Genomic DNA, 22,432 nt, shown 5'->3' on the forward strand with positions numbered 1-22,432 from the left:
GATTTAGACTTGAAGAGAAAGTAAAAAAAACGACCATGATTGTTACGAAAGCATTTGCCCACAACATGATGTATTTTCATACGACCAACATATACCAGTACATGTAGGCTCTAATTAGTTTTTAGCATTTCTGCATTACACACAATACATGAGGAACATATAAAAATAACCGAAAGTGCAGTCTGGCGACACCTACAACATTAATGAAATGACATTCAGCATCTTTCTAGGCGCCTTTGTTCAATTATTATCCTGAGAAGAATCAAACCTCCGTGTTGTGTCCATCAATTACGAGCAATTATCATAAACATACAAGACTGTGCATACCCGCGTACCATGTGTACTTTCCATTGATAAATGAGCCCATTCCTTTTTTTCCAACCAAATGACAGGGTTTGGACAAAATACGAAAAATGCGTGCAATGAACAGGTCTTTCATCTGTGTTTTTTTCTTAAGATCATATCTTTACTTTCTGTTGATGCTTTCATAAATTCGTAAATTGAGTTATTCACAAGATGCATGTGTCAAAAGTATAAAAAAAAAAGGGGGGTGGAGTGTGTTAGGCCTTTCTGTTTGATATTTCAAGCTTACATACTGATGTACAAACATGTACATACCGGTACGTACAAAATTTATCGGTAAATTTTATAGGCAAAAAACCCTTAATTCAGTTGTTATGTTCAATGAATTTGAGGGCTACACGCTTACTGTTTATGGGGATCATAATATTCATTTCAAAATGAATCCTTTGTTTTTCCACTGTAACGAAAATTTTAAGTGACCGACAGTCTGTCCACGAGCAAAGCATAATTACCCTCTGCTCTTGAAAGGCTAATAACATTCACGGCTTGTACATTAAGACTGGCAACTCTGGCTAGCATGTAGGTCAAGTACATGTTATAGCATTCTAGGCTCACATTCCAGTACCCTTATTTTTTTTTTACATGACTGAAGATGGTTTGTCTCAAACAAACTTCAAATGAGTCAGACAAAAAAAAAAAAAAATTGCAACTGAAATTTCAGATGCCGTCTGCGAATTCACTCAAAGTGACTTGTTAACCCACATTAGCATTTGTGTAGTTTGGTGAAAACAATAGAGGGCGCTCTTTGGTGTTGGGTAAACTCTTTTGTATTTGTCTCAAATTAATCCACAAAATTAGCGACCTCCCATTGTATCTGCCGTATATCTCTAAAAAGGTTAATGTACATATGGCAAGCAGGAGCTGCAGAGGAATAAGATATTCCGTACAACAAATACAATCTAATATCCTGTGTCCAAACCACCTGCCCCATCTCTGTGTCTGATTGGTCAGTAGACCGTAGAGGCAGGCTCTTACTGACCGTTTCGCACATGACTTGCTGAAGTCCATGCACCCTGGCGATAGGGACAGCAGCAAGGAGGGGAAAGAGAGCTGATGAGGGAGATGCAGACAATGTTTGGAAAACTGCATTGGCGCAAGTATATACTAACCCTTCTGAATCCAACAGGATCCAACTACATGTATGTCATACACCTGATGGAGCCTGTTGGATTGAGCAGTAAACCCCTTGTGTACATTCCTGATGCAAAATGTTAGATTCAGCAGGCAACTGAACTGCATTAATTTATAACGCCAAGTTGGACGCCGTTGGATTCAGCACACAACTGAAAATAAGGCACAGTGGATTGAGCAGGAAACTCCGGTTGGACTCTGCTGGATTTAGCAGGGTAGTCCGGAGGAATGACTAGGGGGTGAGGGTTAACATCCTCGGACCCTAACCTTCCCAAAACCTCCAAATTCTTCCTTGCATAAGTGGAGGATTCTGCAGGGTTGAGGCTACTTGACAAAAATGGGTGGCTGATTTTGAAGGATGCACTCTGTCAGGGTCTTAAGCTGGACCTTGTTGTTTGTACTCGGCCGTGCATAAATTTAGGCCTAGATTATACTTGAAATCCTGCACACTGCTCCAAGTGTTGACAGTGATTGCTGGAGGATTTTGAAGGATGGAGGCAGCGTTCACCCCTCCAAGGAACACATTCAAGAAATAACGGATGATTTTGCAGGATTGAGGCGTTATGCAATTTTTACACGGAGGCAGTTGAAGGATTTTGCAGGATTGGGGTTGCATCCTAGCAACAATGCCTCTAGTTAGGGTAAAAAAAAAATATAAAGAAAAAAGGAAAATGGAAAATACAGGATGTGCACGTCTGCGATATTTATTTAAACTTTCGCAGCTGCAAAATCATGATACATGTACATGTACCATACCAAGTCCACAATTGCCTTGTCTTTAATAAAATGAAAACTGCTGTGACCGACCTTGACCAAGAATGAATTACGCTACTGCCGTAATTTTGATGTCAGGCACGAGAGGGTTCCCAAAATTGTTAAAATAATTTTCTGTATCTTGTTAATCACATCACAGGGCAAAGCAATATGTACATGTATATATAGCATTTGTTGTTGTCCTCACTTCATCATTTCAAATTTATCTAATCAAGGCTGTTGGCTTTTTGAAAATTAGTTTTTTTTCCCCCCAATTGATGAGGACAGTCTTTGGGATGAAACATGGCCTGGGGGGGGGGGGGGGGGGGGGGGGGGGGGGGGGGGGGGCTGGCACTGACAGGTGAATGGGCTACACTGCTCTGCCAATCATATAACTCGATCAATTTCATACGCGGCTGAATACGCATTTATGCCTGCGAGGGGATCGTAGCTTGACCTTGTACTCACATTGGTTGGACAAGCTCCCCACATTTCGACTTAACCTGATAGACTTTCCACACACGTAAGACAATTTCAAGCCGGCCGGGATGTGCTGTTAATGAGTCTGGTTTGGAATTTCGTGTTTTAAAAAGCAAACATGACTTGGCAGATTCTTTACTCCAAGATGCATGTGAAAGGGTCCAGTGCGCACAGAAAAATGCAAACAGTGACACCATTTCTTGAATTACATGGTCATCAAGACCAGACAACCTTCAGAACAGCTCTCCAAGAATATTTTAAATTTGCTTTATTTGGCGAGGGGATTTAGAATCACAAGGATTTAGAATGCATCTACCAGTACGTTGTGCCACACATTTCCAAACCACTAATACCTGCCACACAACACTTCCGTCTGCCATTCGTTTCAGTATTTAACAAAACAGAACCAATCCAGTAAATTTAGCCGTCCATTTTTGTGTAAGTTTAGGCCGAGCATAACTTCAAGTTACCACTATTAAACTGGTTCCCCTTTCAAACAAATTTCGAACCCCCCCCCCCAAACTCAATCCAAGTTCAAGAATCTTTCATTGCAAAAACGTTTCCCATAATCCAATTACAGCCAGCATTAGGGCTCAGTCAAGTGGCATGCTAAGTCCCCCGCTCGCTCTTTTGTGAGGCCACCTCCAGTATCCTGTAGGCAGCCCTTCAAAAGAAAAGAATCGGGGAAGAATAACTGGACCCCCAAAAGGCAGAGATGGGGATCTCTCACTCTCTCCAGCCACTCTTATTGAAAGAAGAAAAAAAAAAAAAAGACCCTGTCTGTGCATGCAAATGAGATGCACAGAGCAGGCTCTTTCAAGAGGTTTTCTTTGAGATGGGATTAACACCTACGGCTTTGGCAGAAATGCCTATTCAATTGGACAAGGTGGCTTGTGGGGAGTGTTTTTTTGTGCGGGACTGCAGGAGGGAAAGGACGGTATCAACACAGAAGTGGTGAAACTCTGCGGGTTGAGCACACTGCAGCTTGCAACTTGCACTGTGTGTCAAGTCCAGGAAAAGAGACTGCAGAGCGTGGGCAGGATGTTTTGGTTTGCAGAACGAATAAACTAAAAGTACCGTTGTGCATAAATAGGAAATATAAAATCCTAAGAAACTTGAGTATAATGTATTTTAAAAGCTGCATCATTTTGTTGTATCCCACGTGGTAAATACTTTGTTTAAATATCCGAATCCAAAAACCATATTTGGTGGACTTTCCAACAATTCATTTGCGTGTATCTCTCTCACTCGTCTCAGCTGTTACGTATCCATTCGATTTAGGAGTCGTTATTCCAGCCACGTTGTTGCACCCACTCAACTTTAAACGATAATCTGGTTTAGAAATCTCTTGACACAAGCCAATCAGATTCAGTCCCGTTTCCTTTTAAGGCTTTTAGAAAAACCAGAGTCGATCAGTGTTTGTAACAATGTTATATTTGGTAATTGGCAGGGCGAGTTTAGCTGCGGCCCGCTGCGTGCGGGACCACCGTTTTTCCCAGCTTGAAACCAACGGCGTTGTCTGGTCACACATGGTGCCTTCTGTTTCACTTGCCGCCACCATCAAATTGAATTACATCGGAAAAATCAACTCTCAACTCTCCTGAACTGGAGGCTTGCTTTAGCTTGGCTCTCCCCAGGGGACCCGGGGAAGTTAATTTCTTGAGCGGGGCGAGAGCAACAACTGTTACAGTTCAAAAATGCAGACCTCCTCTTTGGGGGGCTTGATCAAAAAAACAAGCAGACAACGCCGACATCCACGCTTTAATCTCAAGCAAGTCTGACAGTGTTTCTCAGCGCGGCGGCAGGCAGCAGGGGGAAGCAGTACAAACAGCCTGTCAGAGGGTTTGGACATGCCGGGCCTAAACTTCAATCGCCGCCGCCTCTCCCCTAGACAATCTGATCAGGGAGGCATGTTCAAATAGACATTTATCGGCAGATTTCTCGGCTGACGGCACGCGAAAGGGAGCACGGCGGCAGAACAAAGGGACTGCTGCTTTATGAAAATTTGATTCCAAGATAAAAGCCTGCACAATAGAATATAAGTGCGAGTCGCTCAGACGGCCTGGCCGATTTTCATTTTTTAATAGAACCTTTCAGATCACGGTGACAATTACACGTACACAATACTAAGCTCGCAGTTCTATCATCAACATTAAAAAAAAAGACAGGAACGGCCCAGGAGAAAACTCCAAAATACTTAACAAAACCTCTTTATGCAGATGAGGCGAATTGTCACTTTGAATTACGTCCGTGCTCATGTGCTGTATTGGAACATGCCAACTCTCTCTCTCTCCCTGAATGAGTTGCCGGTCTGGAAGACATTGATTTGCATTTCTACCTGGGGCACTCCACTGATTTCATTATACTTCCCAGGATAAAGAAACCTCAATTTAGTGATAAGATCATAACTGGGTCACCGGGTAAGGCTCCGTTTTAGTCGGCAAACCTTTCCAATGTCTTCATTCAAACCTCTGAGGGATTTTTTTGCCAATTGGACTGGCTGATGAGCCTGATATCTGGGGAATGACTGTGGATTAGACCTGTACTTGCCGGGACACCAAGTACTGTTATTCACATAAAATATGAGCGCGCCGCGAAAGTAATGTTTTGAAAAATGAGACGGCCAGAGAGAATCTTCAACTGGATCACACAAGCATTTCAAGTGCACCAGAGAGGATACTCTCCTGCATTAACCCGGACATCTGTACTTAGTTTTACTGAGTAGAAGACCATGTCTATTCAAAATCCGTCACTCACTCGGCTTCGCATTATGCTTCAGGACCAAATCCGTTGAAATCCACCACCGGTGCTGGTGGATTTTGATGGACTTGGTATACACATGGCTTACCTGCCAAAATCCCCCAAAATGGAAGGATGGATTTTGATGGAGTTGGTAAGGTTAGGGCTAAGGAACATTAAGATTCTAGCACACATTATTTATAATGAAAAATTGATTTGATTTTGTGGGGTTTTTTTGGTTTAGCTGTTAATAAGCCCCACTAAATCACAACCAAATGCCTTGGTTGCCCTTCCTGAATTCAAACCCTGAACACACGTATTAGTGTCCTGTCAGCATACATGAACTACATACTTACTGTATGTGCATGTGCGCACTGTACATTACTCTGGCTGCCAAAATTGTCATTGTTCTCTTTTATACTTGCAGGCCTTTACTGAAATTAATGTCCAGGCTTTGTACTTTCATGAATGATGGATTCAGGTACATAAATGTGCATAAGGCATATCATTCAACTTGAGGTTTCATTCTCAGTTTTGTAATTTTGTTAAAAGAAAGTCTATGAGTTGAACCAATGAGACCGCATCAATCATTCCGGAACCTACCGGTTCTCAAGTAAGTGACAGATTTTTGCAGGTTTAGGGAGGTTTCACACATTCTTTTGGGTATAGTTTCTTGTCTTGATGATGAACAAATTCAGGTGTTTTTTTTTTACAAAATAATCAAATTACACATTTTAGCATTAAAATCTGTGTACTTCTTGTCTGACTAAACATTTCAGTGGAGGGCGCCAAACAAGTCAACTCGATATTTGAATAGCGTGTTTTGTAAGGAGTTTCAGTCCGGACCAAGAACAGAACGGCACCAGACACTCAAAGGCATAAGGCATGCATGCACGCATGGTCTGGTGGTTCGGCTTTGGGAAACAAACAAACAAAAACACCCTCTCTATGTTGCAAGCCGACTTCAGGGCCGACATTCCTGGGTGGAATAATCTGACAAGTGGGCAGCCGACCAGAAACGGGACTGTCACGGAGATGATTGTGGCTCAGCGCTCCCACGGCAAACATTTACCTCTCACAGGTCAACGCTTGACTGATCAAAACATTTCGCTCCGACACATGCATCCAACCAAATGGCGAAGGGAAGGAAGGGGGGGGGGAGGAGGAGATGCATGAAAAAGGGCTGTGGGGCCTGATGCCTGTGAGCTATTTTCAAAACAACTTGCAGAATTAATTGTCCACTACAAGCACCATTTTGAAACTTCATATTTCATTTTTAAAAAGAAGATGCCTTGATTGTAACTTAGTTTCAGTTGGGTAAACCTTATTTTGGTCATTTTTTGTTTCCTTATTTTTTACCGTCATTTGTTCTTTTTGCTAGTCCTGAGGGTTCTCTTACAGACAGACTACCTAACTGATTGACTCACTGATTGACTGAGTCACTGACTGACTGATCGAGTCAATGACAGTAAGGCCAAAAAAATATATATTCGGTCTCTGGCCAGACCAAAGTTCCGGAACTGAGGCGGCAAAGCGGCTTTTTTTTTTTTCTCTCTCTTTTTTTTTATCTTCAAGCTTGGATTGTACCTAGACAAGGTGGGGTACTATTTTGCTTTTTTGGTGTCCTCATGTACATTGGTGACCTCCATAATTTGCCTTGGTGCTTTTGATCATTTGCCTTGGTGCAATTTCCCATTCCTTGGTGCTCTTTGGTAAAAAAAAATGAGGTGCGGAAATAGAGGGCGCTGTTGGAACTACCGCGGAACATTTTGGAGAAAAAAAATGATCGACGCGCATGATTTAAATTGAATTTTTTTTTTGGCCTAACAAATGTCCAGAACTGCCTAACCAGGCTGTCAAACTTTCAGGTCAAGTTCGACTAAGATAAAGCCCTTTTCACACTAGAGCCTCTCAACCCGGGTTGAACTCAACCCTGGGCGAACCCAGTGCCACCTTGGGTTGGACTTTTATTTTTCAACCTGCATTCGACCCCTCATCGTTTCACACAGTTTGTTTTTTGGCAAACCTAGCTTATTTCACTTGACAACTACCGCTTCGAACACTGGCAAGAATTTCAACCCGGGTAGAAAATCTCGACCTTGGTCTGGCAAGGTTTGAGTTCAATCCCGGGTTGAAATAAATCTCGGGGTTGACGCAGGGTTGACATTTTTCAAGTGTGAAACACTGCATGTTTTCAACCCTGTGTCAGCCCCGAGATTTGTCTAGTGTGAAAAGGCCTTAAGCAAGCCTAGTGTTGTACTTTCATGTAGTAATGAACCCGGATGACATAACTGGCCCAGGTCACAGCCTTTTCATACAATACAAACTATGTGCACAGGCAGGCAGACTAATTGACACAAGCAGTTTTAGTGCAGGCAACCTTTTGAGGTCTGATCTGAAGCTCTACCGATCACGACATCACTGCTGCGCTCACAAAATTGACAAGTCACATTAATTACTATAAAAAACCATTGAAATTGTTAACCAAAAAAAAAAATGTCATGACAGACAAAATGGTAAAGAAATGATTGCAGGTTATGGTACATTCAACAAGCAGGTGCACGACAAGGGCTCAAGTAAAAAAAACCTTTCAGGAAATACCTATCACCATACCAGTGCAGTGACACTGCCAAAACTACACATAACGCAACTGGTGAAATAAATCTCCACAGTTAGGGATTTATGAGATTTTTTTTATGAAAAAAAAAGCTTAACGTGTCAACGCTCAACGGGGAGCCAATGGATGCCAAGTGCCCCTCCCTTTTTCGACAATGCATTGTACTTACACACTGGAGTCCGTCAGCGACATGGTGTCATCCGAAATGGCGTCGCTCGACAAGCTCTGCAGCTCCGAATCGTTGGTGGATACAGCTGGCGCGAAAGACGTGAAGCTGGGGTGATAGGGACTCGGCACACGGGCGCTGCTTCCTTTCAGGTAACACCTGGGTTCACAATGAAGCAAGAGAAATCACACTTACTGCAACTGGCAGTGAATCTCGGAACTTCCCTCGAAAAAAAAAAAAAATCACGTCTTCAGTCAGCGTACGTGTGCGAAATCGATATGCACTCTCACGCGTACTACATCATAAAAAAACGGGCGGACTGATATCTAAGCTTGATTGAGTCTCTAAACTCATTCAGGGACTTATTGTATTTTCGTTTTTGGGATCCATGCACCCATGAAAACCGTGTCTGTCTTTTATTAGCGCTACATGCCTACCGGTATTACAATTACTCAAAGTCAACATGGTTCACAACCTGTGCTGAAATAGAGTTGAGCTCTTAAAACAGTGTACAAGCTCGTGTACTTCAGTGTAAACATGTCATAGGCGTAGCCAGCAGGGAGGGGGAGGGGGGTAAGGGGTAACCTCCAAAAATATTTTGTGAAGACTGCCCTTTTGAAATACCCTTTTTTTCACCAGCGCTTAACCCCCCCCCCCCCAAATATTTGTAAAGAGTGCCCTTCTGTTCTTAGCTATACAAAAAAAAATCATGGCCTTTTTGTGCCATCGGCCGTTACGGGTGCTTTTTGAATTTCGCTCATCTATTGCCCTGAAAAGCACCAGATATTGTGCATTACTGTGCATAATCGTGGGTTTTGAACAGCACCCGCATCAACAAATGGTACCAGCCCCCCCCCCCTCCCTATTTGATTTTACGGAGGCAAAGTGTCCAGAAAGAAAAATGTGTCTGCATTTCAGCACGGATGTGCAAGTGTCCTTTTCAAGAAATTTTTAAACCCCCCAAATAAAAATGACCTTGCTATGCCACTGCAACATAGGCTTACAACAAATGTCATTGACATGCATGTATACATGCGTTTACTTTATTTTCTACATACACACACATGCCGGTACATGTCTTAATTATTTATTTTGAACAATTACCACAAAAATTCATTACGCACGTGTACCGGTGCATTGTGAATATCATGATCTGGACATCTCTTACAACAGCATAACACCGAACACCTTTCAACAATTTTCATTTAAGTCGGGGCCCACTCTACAGAGTCTGATATTCAGGTGACAAAAATCACTTTTTGGTCATTAACCGGAAGGCCCCGGTTCTGGCGCAAGTTCGCAGCACTTTCACACTTTCTGCGGCTGGGGCCATTTGCCAGTTTTGTACCCAGTAAGGCTTAGATCAACACAATTTTTCGGCCACACTAGCTGCCCAGTGGGACACCAGTCCTCGGCACAGTCAGTGCTGAACGCACATCACCAGTGCCACGGATGAAGAAGAAAAAAAAAAGGAGAAAAAAAAAAAAAAAAAAAAAAATTGTCCCGTGCCCTACACGGGAGGCCGATTTCACTCAGGGATAGTGGATAGCGTGCATTGTCAAAGTGTGTGGTTGGCTGAGCAGGGGAGGCCAGGGAAGGGCAAAAATGGATGGGAACCAATTGCTGAATGGACCAACAAAACACAAAAAAAGGTCAACGGCTCTTGCTAAGATGGACGTTCTCTCTACACTTCGTCTCTCTCTCTACCCGCAGAGACATTGAGAAGTAAATATCCATGAAATGACGTCATGGCAACATCTGGCTTTCTATCCCATTGACTTCCATGGATACGCACCAAAAGAGGGGAAAAAATCAATCTTAATTTCAAAAGAACCTGGAGCATTCTTGGTGCGTTGCAATTGCACACAAAACTGCAGTTATTTTTAATAATATTATAATCAAAGCTAACGCTGCATTACAGCTAATACATTATCTTGTTTCTAATTTTCTTGAGAGGCACGGCAACTCGGCAAACGACAAGAACGTTAAACAGGCATGCAACTTGGAAACTTGTGACAAAAAAAAGAGGAAACTCCAATCTTCACAAGACTTTGTACAGTGTTTTTCCGTTTTTTAATGGCATGAGTGTGAAGTGACACACGAGGAAATCAGCTGATCCGAGGAAAAAGTTGCATGCCTGGTTAAAGGACGAATACAAGAAATCCACTTCAAGACATGTACAGTCGAGTCTCGTTAATACAAACTTGTTCGGACCTAGCCAAATTGTTTGTTATATCAGAATTTTGTATTAAGAGGAACATCAGTCCCATTCATTGTGCACATAAATCCACAGTCGGGATTAAGGCTTTATGTTTGTTATAACCAGAATTTCGTATTAACAGAGTTTGTACTAACGAGATTCGACTGTACATGTATGTTCCAAAGTGAGTTGTATTTCCCATCGACTTTTAAGATGACAGATTGTCTGTAGGGTACATCTACAATGTATATTACGCACTGTACCCATACATACATGTACAGTACAAATCACTGAAGAGATAAAGAACATTACTGACAAAGTGCACTCAAACAATTACTGCAGTAACAGCCTTGGACTCCCATGACCGACATGTAACACAACAACAATCATCTCCTTGTGGACGTGTGAAGCTTTGATCTTTTGCCGACCTGCCATCATGTACCGTAATAAAGACCAAGGGCGACTGCTGGACTTATGTGTCACTATGTTCATTTTAAAAGCAATGCATTCGACACATGACAGTGCTTTCAGGGGGGGGGGGCGGTAAATTGATTTGTTCAGTGAAATGGATTGGTTCGAGGTGGCTAGTCCGGTTTCATGTATATAATGCATCGTGATGAGTTGATGTTAATGTCTTCATATTTGAACAGTGTGTGTACACAGAGGTGGATGGCCAAATGTTAAACAAAGTGCATGCATACTTACATGTGCAATGTACATGTACATCATGAACATACATGTATGCCTACAAGGTACACGTACAATACATGTGGATACCGGGTACCAGTGAATAGAGATGCTCTTTCCACATTATTTATGTACTTTGTATACACATGTCCATGTACATGTAGGCTGTACACGTGTTACAGCAGATTACCAGTGCAAGTGTTCGTACATTTACATGCTTGTATACATACGTAATTTGTATGTGTACACGTACAGCTCCACAGCTTGGCTATGTGATGTGTTATATGCGCCATCTTTGATTGAGGTGATATTTTGTCTTTTCCATTCAACAATTCAACTGAACTACAGGTACCAGGGTATTTATAAGATCCTATCGGAGGAGCAAATGGCAAAGCTGAAATTCCTATTGTTTTAAAGAAATGACATGTATGTAGAGCCTACATGTATGTAACATCTTTTCTTTCTTTTTTGGAAATTGCACATACATGTACATTTTGTCTACAATGTTTTGTAGCTGATGTCAACGGCAGGATATGCCATTAACCTGAGAATATGCTTATCAGGAGGGGGCCCTTTCATGGTGGCAGCTTTGTATCTCTCTCAACTCAGGGCGCAATTACAAGACATGGCCAGTGGGTCATTACTACTGGGACTTGCTGATCTATCGGGCATCTGTGCCTCCAGTTATTAAGAACCTCCTCCCCTGATAAATACTGCGATCGCCGGGCAGGGGATAAACAGTCCAGTCTAAAACTTGCATGTGATTTTCATGTATTTAATATTAAAATCTGTGCAGGAGTGCAGCGTTGGTGGCTTAAAAAAGTGATGAATTGACGGATGACTCTCAAGATTTTTTTGGTCTGGTTTTGAAATCGGGATCCAATTTCCATGAAGCTGCTTTGCAGAAAATGCTGCTTATATCAATTTTGTGTGCTAAGCAAAAATCAACCAGGTACCAGTGACAAGCAAAACACTTTGCATGACACTTTTGACTGGTAACTCGATTTTGCTAAGTAAATATTTTCTGTGCTTATCAGTTCCGCAAAATTGGAATTCCCCTAAAAATATGCAAATGCCTCAATCATTTCATTCACTTGGTTTACGTGTATTCAAGGTTTTAATATTATTAACCCTCCATAGATGTATGCAAACATACATTCTATGCCAAGTTGTCCTTGCAGTCAAAATCAAGTCACTGTTTTCAACATTTAAGAGCTAAGCAGTATTGGCTGGCTATGACTATTTATGTAACCTGATATGCTTTGACTGTAAGTGATTGGTAAGCCAGCTGTGCCTACTTCCTGTCTGTTTTTGTCTGTTGACCAAATTTGACTTGTCACGGTGCTTGCTTAAAATATGATCTGACTGTTGGTGACTTGCCTGCGTAAAAGGCATGGCAGGGGAAGGGGATTGATTTTTTGACTGTTTGTGGCTGTTCAAACAGCAGGAGGGTTTAAACCTAATGAGGGGAATATGAGTACTGATTTCATTTTTTAATTATAATAATGTCCCATGCAGTTTACCAATAAAAGACTGGAAATCCCAAACCCAGAACCTCCCCGGCCTCCTAAACTCAGATATATATCCTGCAGAAGCTAATGGCTAAGTGCTGCCCTCTTAGACCCTGACCCTTGACCTCCCCTTGAATTCAATACTGGCCTTCCAGGAGGCAGTAATAAGTGGCTGAATCTGTACATGATCCCTCCATTCCAAACGCTGGATTCATTTTCTACAGCAATTTTCCAGCAGTTCTACAAAAAATTGTTTTAGTGTGGAATTTGTGTTCATAATGGGGGCCTACATGCATTACAGTATGAAGGGTAATCACATGGCCTGTTTTTCTGATCGTCAAAGCCAAAATCTTCTTCAATTGAGAGTTTATGCCGTAGTTTCAGACATGTGTTTGGGGCAAAAACAGGTTCACACTCACAGGCATAACACTTAACAGGGATGAACATTAAATTTTAAGGTCACATCCAGTTAATTTAATTGGTAGAACTTTTTTTTTTTAGTGATCACTATCACAGACCTAGGTCCCTGACTCTCCACGATATCAATCATGATACATAGTGGAAATACAGACTTGAAATTAACAATTTCTCCAGCCTATTCTCGGCTGTCCCTAATTGGTTGTGATCCCAGGAGAGACCGAGGGGGCCAGCTTTCCCTGAAGTGAAGCAAGAACTGGGCTTTGTCCCTTCAAGGTCCCCCCTTCTTATCGCTCGCTGGCCTTCTTGCCACACAAGCACTTGGGGGGGGGGGGAGAGAAGCTGTAGGGACAAAGTTTCATTGTAGAACATAACAGGCAAGCTGCTAGCTGCGGACTGATTATGCATAGCGCAGATGGCAGAAATCGCAACATGGGAATTCAGGTTTCTTGGCTCAAAAGAGATTGGCTTTAACTGGCTGGGTCAGTAAGGTCGAGGGGAACCATCCGCGCTATGTGCCCTCCGTAATTGCAAAAGCAACCCACCAGTATATCTCCACATTGACTTCCCAGCACTGACGCTGCTTCTTTTTTTTTTGGCGCTGGGCAGATTTAACCAAAAAAACCCCACAAAATCCTATGCACGGTGCACACGTTCTGAATGTTGGAAGAGCAGACCCAGTTTCCTGAATTGCAGTGCACCGGGCTTGTTGATTCGGCCTTGATGGCAACAACCTCCCCCCCAAAAAAGGGGAATTTATTCCATCAGAGAATGAAAAGCACTTAAAATTAACTCTAGACAAACTTAACTGGGAACCACTAGGGGCCAGACAATGCAATTACACTGCATTGGGTTTATTGCCTGCAATTGCGGACCTCATAATACATCCTGGGCCAAGAAGCAGTATTATTCAATCAGTTCAATGGACTGGCCACCATTTGCTATCTCATTTAATGCAGGGGGCCATTTCAAGGTAGTTGCAGGGAAACTTTATGGCCCGGCAGTTTTACGGCCTCGCTTTTTATTATCCGCTGATCTTTTGTGAGTTATTTTATTTGTCTGTGGCCTTTCGTTTAACTAAAATGACCAGTTCTTTTTTCTACATTCCAGTTGGTGCCGATGCCAATAGTTGGGGCAGTTTATGGGCCATCTGAAGACATTATATGAAATGTCCCTTTTTTATGAGTGCAAAGATTTCAGTTAGATGTGTTTTCGAATAGGAACCCGAAGAAATGAATTTAACTGTTAGAGTAAATTTCTTCCTGATCAAAGGGACACTTTATTTCTAAACAAGTCATAATTGCAAAGTGAACGATTGTAGAGTTTTTATTGCTACTGCGGATGTCCGCATAGTTTGTATGAAGTGGGCCGGTTTAATTAATTTAATGAAGCTGGACTAACACAGCCCCAAACTATACCACCAGTATAAGTTTTGAAAATTCAGAGCCACATGTATCCGTATGGACAAGGAGGTCGCCAGTTTATACACGCCACTCCTCTGTTTGATGCAGAATGCTTAAAGGTAACATACAACATTTGCAAACATCAAATAACAAAACTATCAAATTATTACGAAATAGCTTACTTGACTGCAAGTGAATAATTGTCTCAAGCATCCTGTGAAATAATGGCACCTGGTATGCTGTCATTTTCAAGAATGGTCAAATTTTGTTATCATTTTCCAACGATGGTCGGCTGACAATCGTTGGGGGCAGAGTTTGAAGGGGGAACAAAAAATCACTTTTTCAATATTTCCAACGATGGTCGGCTGACCATCGTTGGAAAAATTGAAAAAGTGATTTTTTTTTCCCCCCTTCAAACTCTGCCCCCAATTTACCAAATTTAGTTAGTCCATATTTTGTTTGCAATCGGTTACACCAGGAAGGGGTGCAAGCCAGCTAGTCTGGTTCCCTGACCTGACACTTCCCGACGTCTATAAATTGCTGTTTTCTCTGAAGTACGGTAGGAGTCGGGGAAGCAGGAACCAGACTACAAGAACAGCAATTTTTCCTTTAGTTTTTCCAGCATCCACGCACACAAAACTTAAAACAGGTCAGCGTAACAATATGTGCTTTAAAACACTAGCCCCCGAATGATCCATTGCTGCATATTAATTCAGAAAAGGCAAAATGTTTTATAATAGACCATTATCATGTTGCCGCCATCTTGATCTTTTCCCATTCAAATCCATGTCAACCAAAGCGAGGCTGGAAGAAAAAAATAGTCTGGTTCCTTTTTGCACAAAAACCTTATAATTCAGTACTGTTATTGGATACAGGAAACATGACTGAAATGGTGGCAGCATGATAAAGGTCTATAAACCTATATCACGCTTCCACCATCTTAGTCAGGTTCCCTGTATCCAATGACAGTACTGAACGATAACGTTTTTGTGCAAAAAAAGGAACCAGACTATTTTTCCTCCAGCCTCGATTTGGTTACATGGATTTGAATGGGGAAAAAAAATCAAATGGCTGCAACATGATAATGGTCTATACCTTTAAATTCAGCGCATCTGCAGCAAACATACAATGTAATTGATTCTGTGAGTCACAATCCAACCAGCTTCCTGGGAGGCATTTGCATGCACTGCCCGAATGTAAGATAAGACGATCAAAATGCCTGCGTTGAATTGCAATGGTCATGTATACATGCTTCTTAAAAAGAAAATAAAAAAATTCACTTGCAAAGAGGGTGTATGCACGTGTTATCTGTCTACTGGCGCCATGGCCCACCATTTTGTTTGTGCAGTTGCAGTTTTATGAATTTAATGTTGGCGTACGCTGTGGATAAACACGAGGTGATATCCACATAATACACAGTCATTCATTCATGTGTATTCACTTTCTGTACATGTTACACACACATACCGTAATCACATTGTTCTTTCTAGTACACATGTAATGCAAAATAACAAAATTACATGAACGGGTACACAAATTATTAAACAAAAATAAATCGAGAAAAAAACAGGAAGGATTTCGGAGTCCAATAGTTCAAGTGTGTGTGTGAGGTCGCTAGGCAGTGCCCGCAGATAGGTGCCTTACATGGATTATCAAGCAAGGTAAACAATGGCCCAGATATCGGAGTAATGTTTGGCTACTTGTACCTTATCATGAAACAAAGGTTACTCGCTACAGAAAATTTATTCTGCCGGACATGTCGTAATTGTGCAGCAACTCTAACAACCGACCCGGCCATATGCTGGGCTACGTGCAGTAAATGAAAAACTCGGGTTGCACTTTGTATTCACATATTATGATAATGCGGACTTGTGCAAAGTTTGTATCAAAATAAATTTCACCTAAATCCCTTCAGTCATTCTGCACACCCCTCCCCTCCCCCCCCCCCCAAAAAAAAAACCCACAAAAAAAAACGACTTCAGGTAGAACTTCACTCTGAGGAAATTTATGCTCTGAATATAAATTTATCTACATGTACATGTACAGGTACACATACAATTTGCAGTGACTAAAATTTTTAAGACAAAAAAATTAGTTTGAAAAAAGAAGTCGGGATCTAGAGATAATTTTCTCACTACCCCTTTAAAGATTTAATTAAATCCGACTGTTTTTCCCCGACTGGACAATGCCCCAAAAAACTGAACATAAACCAGATATATAAATGTTTTGCACACAAAGCCATAAAATATCTACGCCATGTGTGAGAAGCCCAAACGTGCCATGTGTGTGCACTCCGAGAAAGGTAGGCTCAGCACTGAACTTGTTTGAACCCAGGGATATAAATTGTTCAAGTGCATGTAAACATCCTCGTAAACACACATACACCTCCTAAGTCAATGGAATAAACACCCGGCATAAATGGAGCGGGGCTGCTGTTTGTTTTTCACTTAATTTATCACCTAAAGGGCAATTTCCTTCTTTCCATAATCCCAGTGAATTATCTCGCAGAAGGATGGGAGCCAGTCCCGGCAAAACATGACATCTAGCAGTCAGCAAGTTGGGTGTGCCCAACAAAGGCTACACGTACATGTACATTTTCACCCTTGCAGGAATATCAGAACAAGTTTGTTAACATAAAACCCCTCAAGTAGGAGAAAGTCTCAACAAAATACGCCAGACATTTTCTTTTGGCCAGAAGTGACTTCCAAACATAGCTGAATTCATATGAAGCACCATCTGCAGATACTGAAATATCACGGTCCCATAAAAAAAACCGGCCATGTAATGTATCCCAGGGCCGGAGAGTAGAGGTTCGGCAAATTGGCATGCTATATCATTTTGCCCATACGCGTGCTTTGCGTCAAATGTGCTGTTTAAGCGGAGATGACAGCATCCATGAACTGGCATGGGGTTAGCACATTTGCCTTGAATAACTCTCTCAAGGCCTGGATGCTTCTCCACAAAATGAAATTGCAGGAATGCTTAACATTACATGGCCTTTTTTGAGATAGGGGATACACAACAGGAGGGCCCTTCATAGGTAAACTGCGTTCGCATTTGACCGCTCCAAACAGCGCCCTCATTGTGTCCATTATGTCTCACAAAGGCGACTGGAGAAAATGACACTTACCCTTCCTGCGTCTTACTCGTACCATGGCGATGAAATGATGTCTTCATGAGCATCTCCATGGTGAGAGGTACCTGTCCCTGATTGGTGGCAGCAGCGTCTCCGCTTGGGATGTCCGTTAGTTCCGCATCCTCTGGCAACGTCGGCAGGTACCCTGTAATCCTGGAGTTGCCCCCACTGGAGCTGCACTCGCTACTCTTGGGGCTAATTCCACCATTGTTTATGTATTGCACGTATAAATCGGACTTGAGGAACATCGGGTAGGTCGACTCCCGGATGTGTTCCTCCACCTCCGCCTGAGCTGTATCAAACAAGGTCTCGTCAAACACTGAGCTACGCACCATTCCTGCGATGTTAGTTCTCAACGCTGAGGAAAGCTTGACCACTTGTTGTCCATCCGCTTTCACAAACTTCTTGTAGATGACCTTAGCTAGTTCATTTCGCTTGGGGTCGTCTGCCGATTTCTTCTTGAAACCCTCTGTTGCCAGCCAAAACAAGAGCGGGTCCTGGGCCTTTTCCTGCACCAGGAACTGCTTGAATAGGCAAATCCCATCTTCGTCAGAAAGCAAGGCGTGCAGACTCTCCGTCCAGCGCGTGTAAGGTGGGGTGGTCGATGCCGACCCCTCAGGTTCAAACCCCAACGGGGCTTCATCCTCGTCCATATCTCCTCTGAGTCCGGCCTTCATGTTTGCCACGAGCGTGGACCGACGTGGCGTGGCTGAAGGTGACCGTTCCTTGCTGATGCCGGCGGGACCCGTCGATGCCGTTTCATTTTCCTCACCGGGCACGGGCGGCCGTTGGCTAGTGGGCAGGTTCTCCGTGAAGTTTCCACCACAATCTGCCATGTAGTGGTATACCTGAAGTGTCATGGCGCCGGGGAATGCGCACGTTTCAGCCTGCTGCCAGTCGACGGCATGAGTTGTCGGCAAAGTTTTAAGCTTCTCCCAGCGACAAAAGTGTATTTCATTCACCGCAGAGAAAAATCTCAGCAGGGATGCCGACACAGCGATGAAACCAGCACAACAAGAACCTTCATTCAGCCGCCTATTCAGAGGGGGTACCTTCCCACACTGCGCTGGGCCACTTTGCTCAATAGATGACCAGCCAACTATGCACAACTCCTATTGAGACAGCTCACCCGCTGAATGGACCTGCAACAACAGAAGAGACAAAGAATTATGTTAATGAATAATCCCATATGCAAATGGTAATGGAGCTAGCTTGAGTGTACCCAAGAGTGTGCCTGCCAGAATGAATAGGGCCCTGTTATGTAACACTCAGGAATTTGGGCACACTGCACACATCACCACATGCCCCAGCTACATGTATAATGTAAAAAGGGATCCATCTATGCACTTATGCAGTACAAGCCAGCAATCACAAAATGGCCATGTTGGAGCTCTGCACAACCATCCAAACAAAAATAGAAGTTTTATAATTCTTATATATGTACCTGGTATGTTTACATCCAGGTCCTAAGTTTAAACAACAGTTTGTGACATTAACCTAATATTTTAGAGAAACTCCTCAATCAGTTCATTTTACAAAGGCACACAAAACTTATGGATTGTATGTAGGCAGCCTTCTCATAAATATTTCCAACAAATATACTTTTACACATGAAATCCTGCATATCCTGGCCACTGTATCAACACTGAATTTCATTTCTTTTTTATGAACGAGACAAAAACCTTCCCAAAATCGTGTTCTAAATATCAAACGTGCTTTGGGATAAGCTAGCTCCCATATATTTTACCCGCATTGAAGTCTAGGACAATTACCCGAGAGTAATATTTTGAACTGCCGATATTACTGTGACAACCAGTGCGTGTTAGAGCTCACCCGGGCAGCACAAATGCAATGACTGAGGTCACTGCAAGAACTCCCAGGGCGGATTTCAACAGACAAATTGACTGATGAGTGTGAAATGAGCTCTACTTCCCCCCTCATCCCTAAACCTCAACACCTCTAAAACTGTCCGGGAAAATGGTTTTGCCATGCAAAGACAATCAACACTCCGTAATTAAAGTCCACCATGGGCTGAATTCGCAGCGCTGCTAAACACGGAAATTTGAAATAAAAAACAGCAGCCCAACGAAAATTGGCCACTGATCGCTTTCGCTGCTGCTTCAATTAGAAACTCACATCAGATTGCGGTCAGTATTTTTTTTCCAACCTATAATAATTAGGTCTATTTCGCGTCCACAGTCTCTTTCATAACACTCTCCAACAGACTAATTAAACATGAACTCGTCGGCAATCCACATTCCACTTTGTCCTTCACATTGTGCATAACGCAGGAAATTTGATGGGAGTCTGCCAGCTAGAAACCACTTTAATCCCTGGCACAAGGTCATCTCGCAGGCATCTCCCGACTTAATTCAGAAATAAAACTCTGGGCCTGCGGGCAAGAGCAATGACTTGTGTGGCTGATCAAGGTCTGATTTGATCAAGTCGTAATATGTCTTTGGTTTCCACCGAGGAGCAGTGAGTCCTGTAGGCTACACGTCCGTAGAGCTAGTACTCAGAAAGGAAAAAAAGCCTTGTCCATGTGATACGCAGTCGTCAGAATTCCTAAATTATAATGCGAGGTATTATTTTCAAAATTGCTCCTGTAAAGCATTGGCCCACTTATTACGCATAACTGAGCAGTCTCACGTATCATGCTAGTGTTACGTTTCCACACAATTCAATATTTATTTTTTGATCTGTGCTGTAATGGAAAACATGGGTGAAATGATTACAATGGCCACAATCATCCTTAGGTATCTCGATATTCATCTGAACTTGGTCAGGAAGCAAAATCGAATCAGATACTCCAGGCCTGCGCTGGACGGGGTAAACTGCACCCGTAATTTATTCGGCATGTTTGGAGGTGCAGTGTTTCCTCCAGTAAGTCCGCTGCTGCAGTATGATCCGGCTGACGACTGTTTGTGCGGATGAGGAAGCCAAGGTCGATTAAGGTAGTACAGTTGGGCAAAGTGGTTGGGTGTTTTTATTTGGGCCTTTGTGATGTTCTGTCAGCGTATCTTTAAAGTATCAATGATTAGGAAACATTGTCGCAAGAGTTTTGTCACAATGGTTTTGGCGCCTGCATACATGTACAATAGGAACGAGCCTTTGGTGAACACCGTGTGCCAATAGCATGTACATGAGGCTAATTGGTTTAATTCACAATTTTTTTTAAATTCAATTTATTCCCTTTTATTTAAGCAAAATGCACATGAAATATCACACTGATTAACTACTTATTTTGTTACTTGAATAAATACAAGAGATAGACATTGAACTAGAAAGTTAACCTAGTTCATGCCGAACTATTTGATCCAACACAACATCCAAATTGTGACCATACTGTCGAGCATTGCTGTAAGCACTACATAATAAATGCTGATCTCACAAAATTAATCTAGAAGAAAGTACTTTAAATTATACAGAATATGTGTACATAAATAATTTTGGGGGGATATTTTTTCGTCCAGTTTATATGTGTACGTCTCTCCTTTGAATAATAATTATGCTTAAGAAAAGTTGAGCGAAGAAAAGAAAAGTGTAGATGGCGACTTCATTGATTCCTCTCGGATAGCCCACAATGCATCATAAATAATGCAGTTTTTGAGTAAGCAAAATCCACGGTTCAGCGTGTACGACTTGAAGTTGAAAACCACATACCTTCTTTGTCTCATATCACAACTCAGTGTGTTCAAATCAGTCGCATAACCATGATCCACACTCTACATTATGGAGAATTCACAGTTTGAACATGTGCAAAACACATCATCAACGTGTTCACCAACATGACAAATTCACATGTACATGTACGGAATAACCATGCATACTCACCGTACCGTGCCGGTACCGCGCCGCCACACTCATTGACACAACACGCTGTAGATTAGGCTTCATGTGTGCCAAGTCCGAATCGAAACAGCCATGGTTTAACATGTTCCCAGCCAACTCAAAACGCGGCAAATTATCCCCAATTCTGGCTAATCTATCCCTGCTCGGCCATGGACTGCCGGCCTACAGTGTAGCTATCAACAAGCGCTTTATGCCCGATAACCGCCATGCGAGAATTTTTCCCCCCGATCGTACATGCATGACCGTTGAACACGGCAAGTTGGCCCCTTTGGTAAATGCATACAGCATGCATGCCGGGCAGTAATCCCCCACCACTGCACAGTCAACAAAGCGTTCATTCACTCACCCCAAACGCTGATCAGCCATCAACCAGTGCGTTTATCATCCAAAGAGTTCGTGAAGACAACCCGTGTTCCGTCCAAGCAAGGGTCTGGAGCAAGGAATACCACTCCAAAAGCCCTGAAATTTCGGGAGTAAAGCAGACTTGTTCTGACCTCCACTTTCGGGGTAGCGTCTTCGAAAGCGAGAAGTTTTTTCTGTGTGTTTCAAAGTGCAACACATCAAAGCACATGCCCGCCGCCCGATGGCTCCCAAAGGGCAGTGACGTTTCCTCAAAGGAGAAGCCGCACCAATCAGAACAGAGCTGACTTTAGGCCGACGGTAATGCTCATTCGCAAAATAGGGGAGATTATTAAGTCGGTCTGGCAACCTTTCTTTATAATAATTTGAGAAAGCGAAATAATTGGGACATGGAATCGATTATCATTCCATTTATTCACAACTCGGTGTTTTTTAAGCCCAATTTTATTTCGTACTCATGATATTAAAGCCGCTACATTAGTGAGGCTTGATTGTCCTTGGTTGAATATAGGGCAAGTTAAATGACTCACTCCCATTTCGGCAAATGGAAGATTCTAATCCCTGAGGGCATTCGGCATTCTAGCGCCAGGCACACAGAGAGAAAGGACCGCGCGGAA

At 42.6% G+C, this 22,432-nt stretch overlaps 1 protein-coding gene across 2 annotated transcripts in view; it reads right to left on the reverse strand.

Annotated features, from left to right (window-relative positions):
• LOC119734224 (axin-1-like) overlaps nt 1–22,035 on the reverse strand; it is a 37,750-nt gene extending 15,715 nt beyond the window's left edge. The window contains exons 1-3 of one of the 2 annotated variants that reach the window (XM_038207593.1): nt 21,802–22,035; nt 17,598–18,745; nt 8,253–8,408 (exon numbers count right to left, since the gene is read on the reverse strand). In XM_038207593.1, coding sequence (XP_038063521.1) covers nt 8,253–8,408; nt 17,598–18,463 — 1,022 coding nt within the window. In that variant the 5' untranslated portion in view covers nt 18,464–18,745; nt 21,802–22,035. Of the gene's footprint in view, nt 1–8,252; nt 8,409–17,597; nt 18,746–21,437; nt 21,770–21,801 lie in introns of those variants that run through there. The other variant, XM_038207594.1, reaches the window with a different exon arrangement.
• Nucleotides 22,036–22,432: the final 397 nt, after the last annotated feature.

This window comes from Patiria miniata, unplaced genomic scaffold (assembly GCF_015706575.1).
Source record: "Patiria miniata isolate m_02_andy unplaced genomic scaffold, ASM1570657v1 HiC_scaffold_27, whole genome shotgun sequence".
Taxonomy (NCBI): domain Eukaryota; kingdom Metazoa; phylum Echinodermata; class Asteroidea; order Valvatida; family Asterinidae; genus Patiria; species Patiria miniata.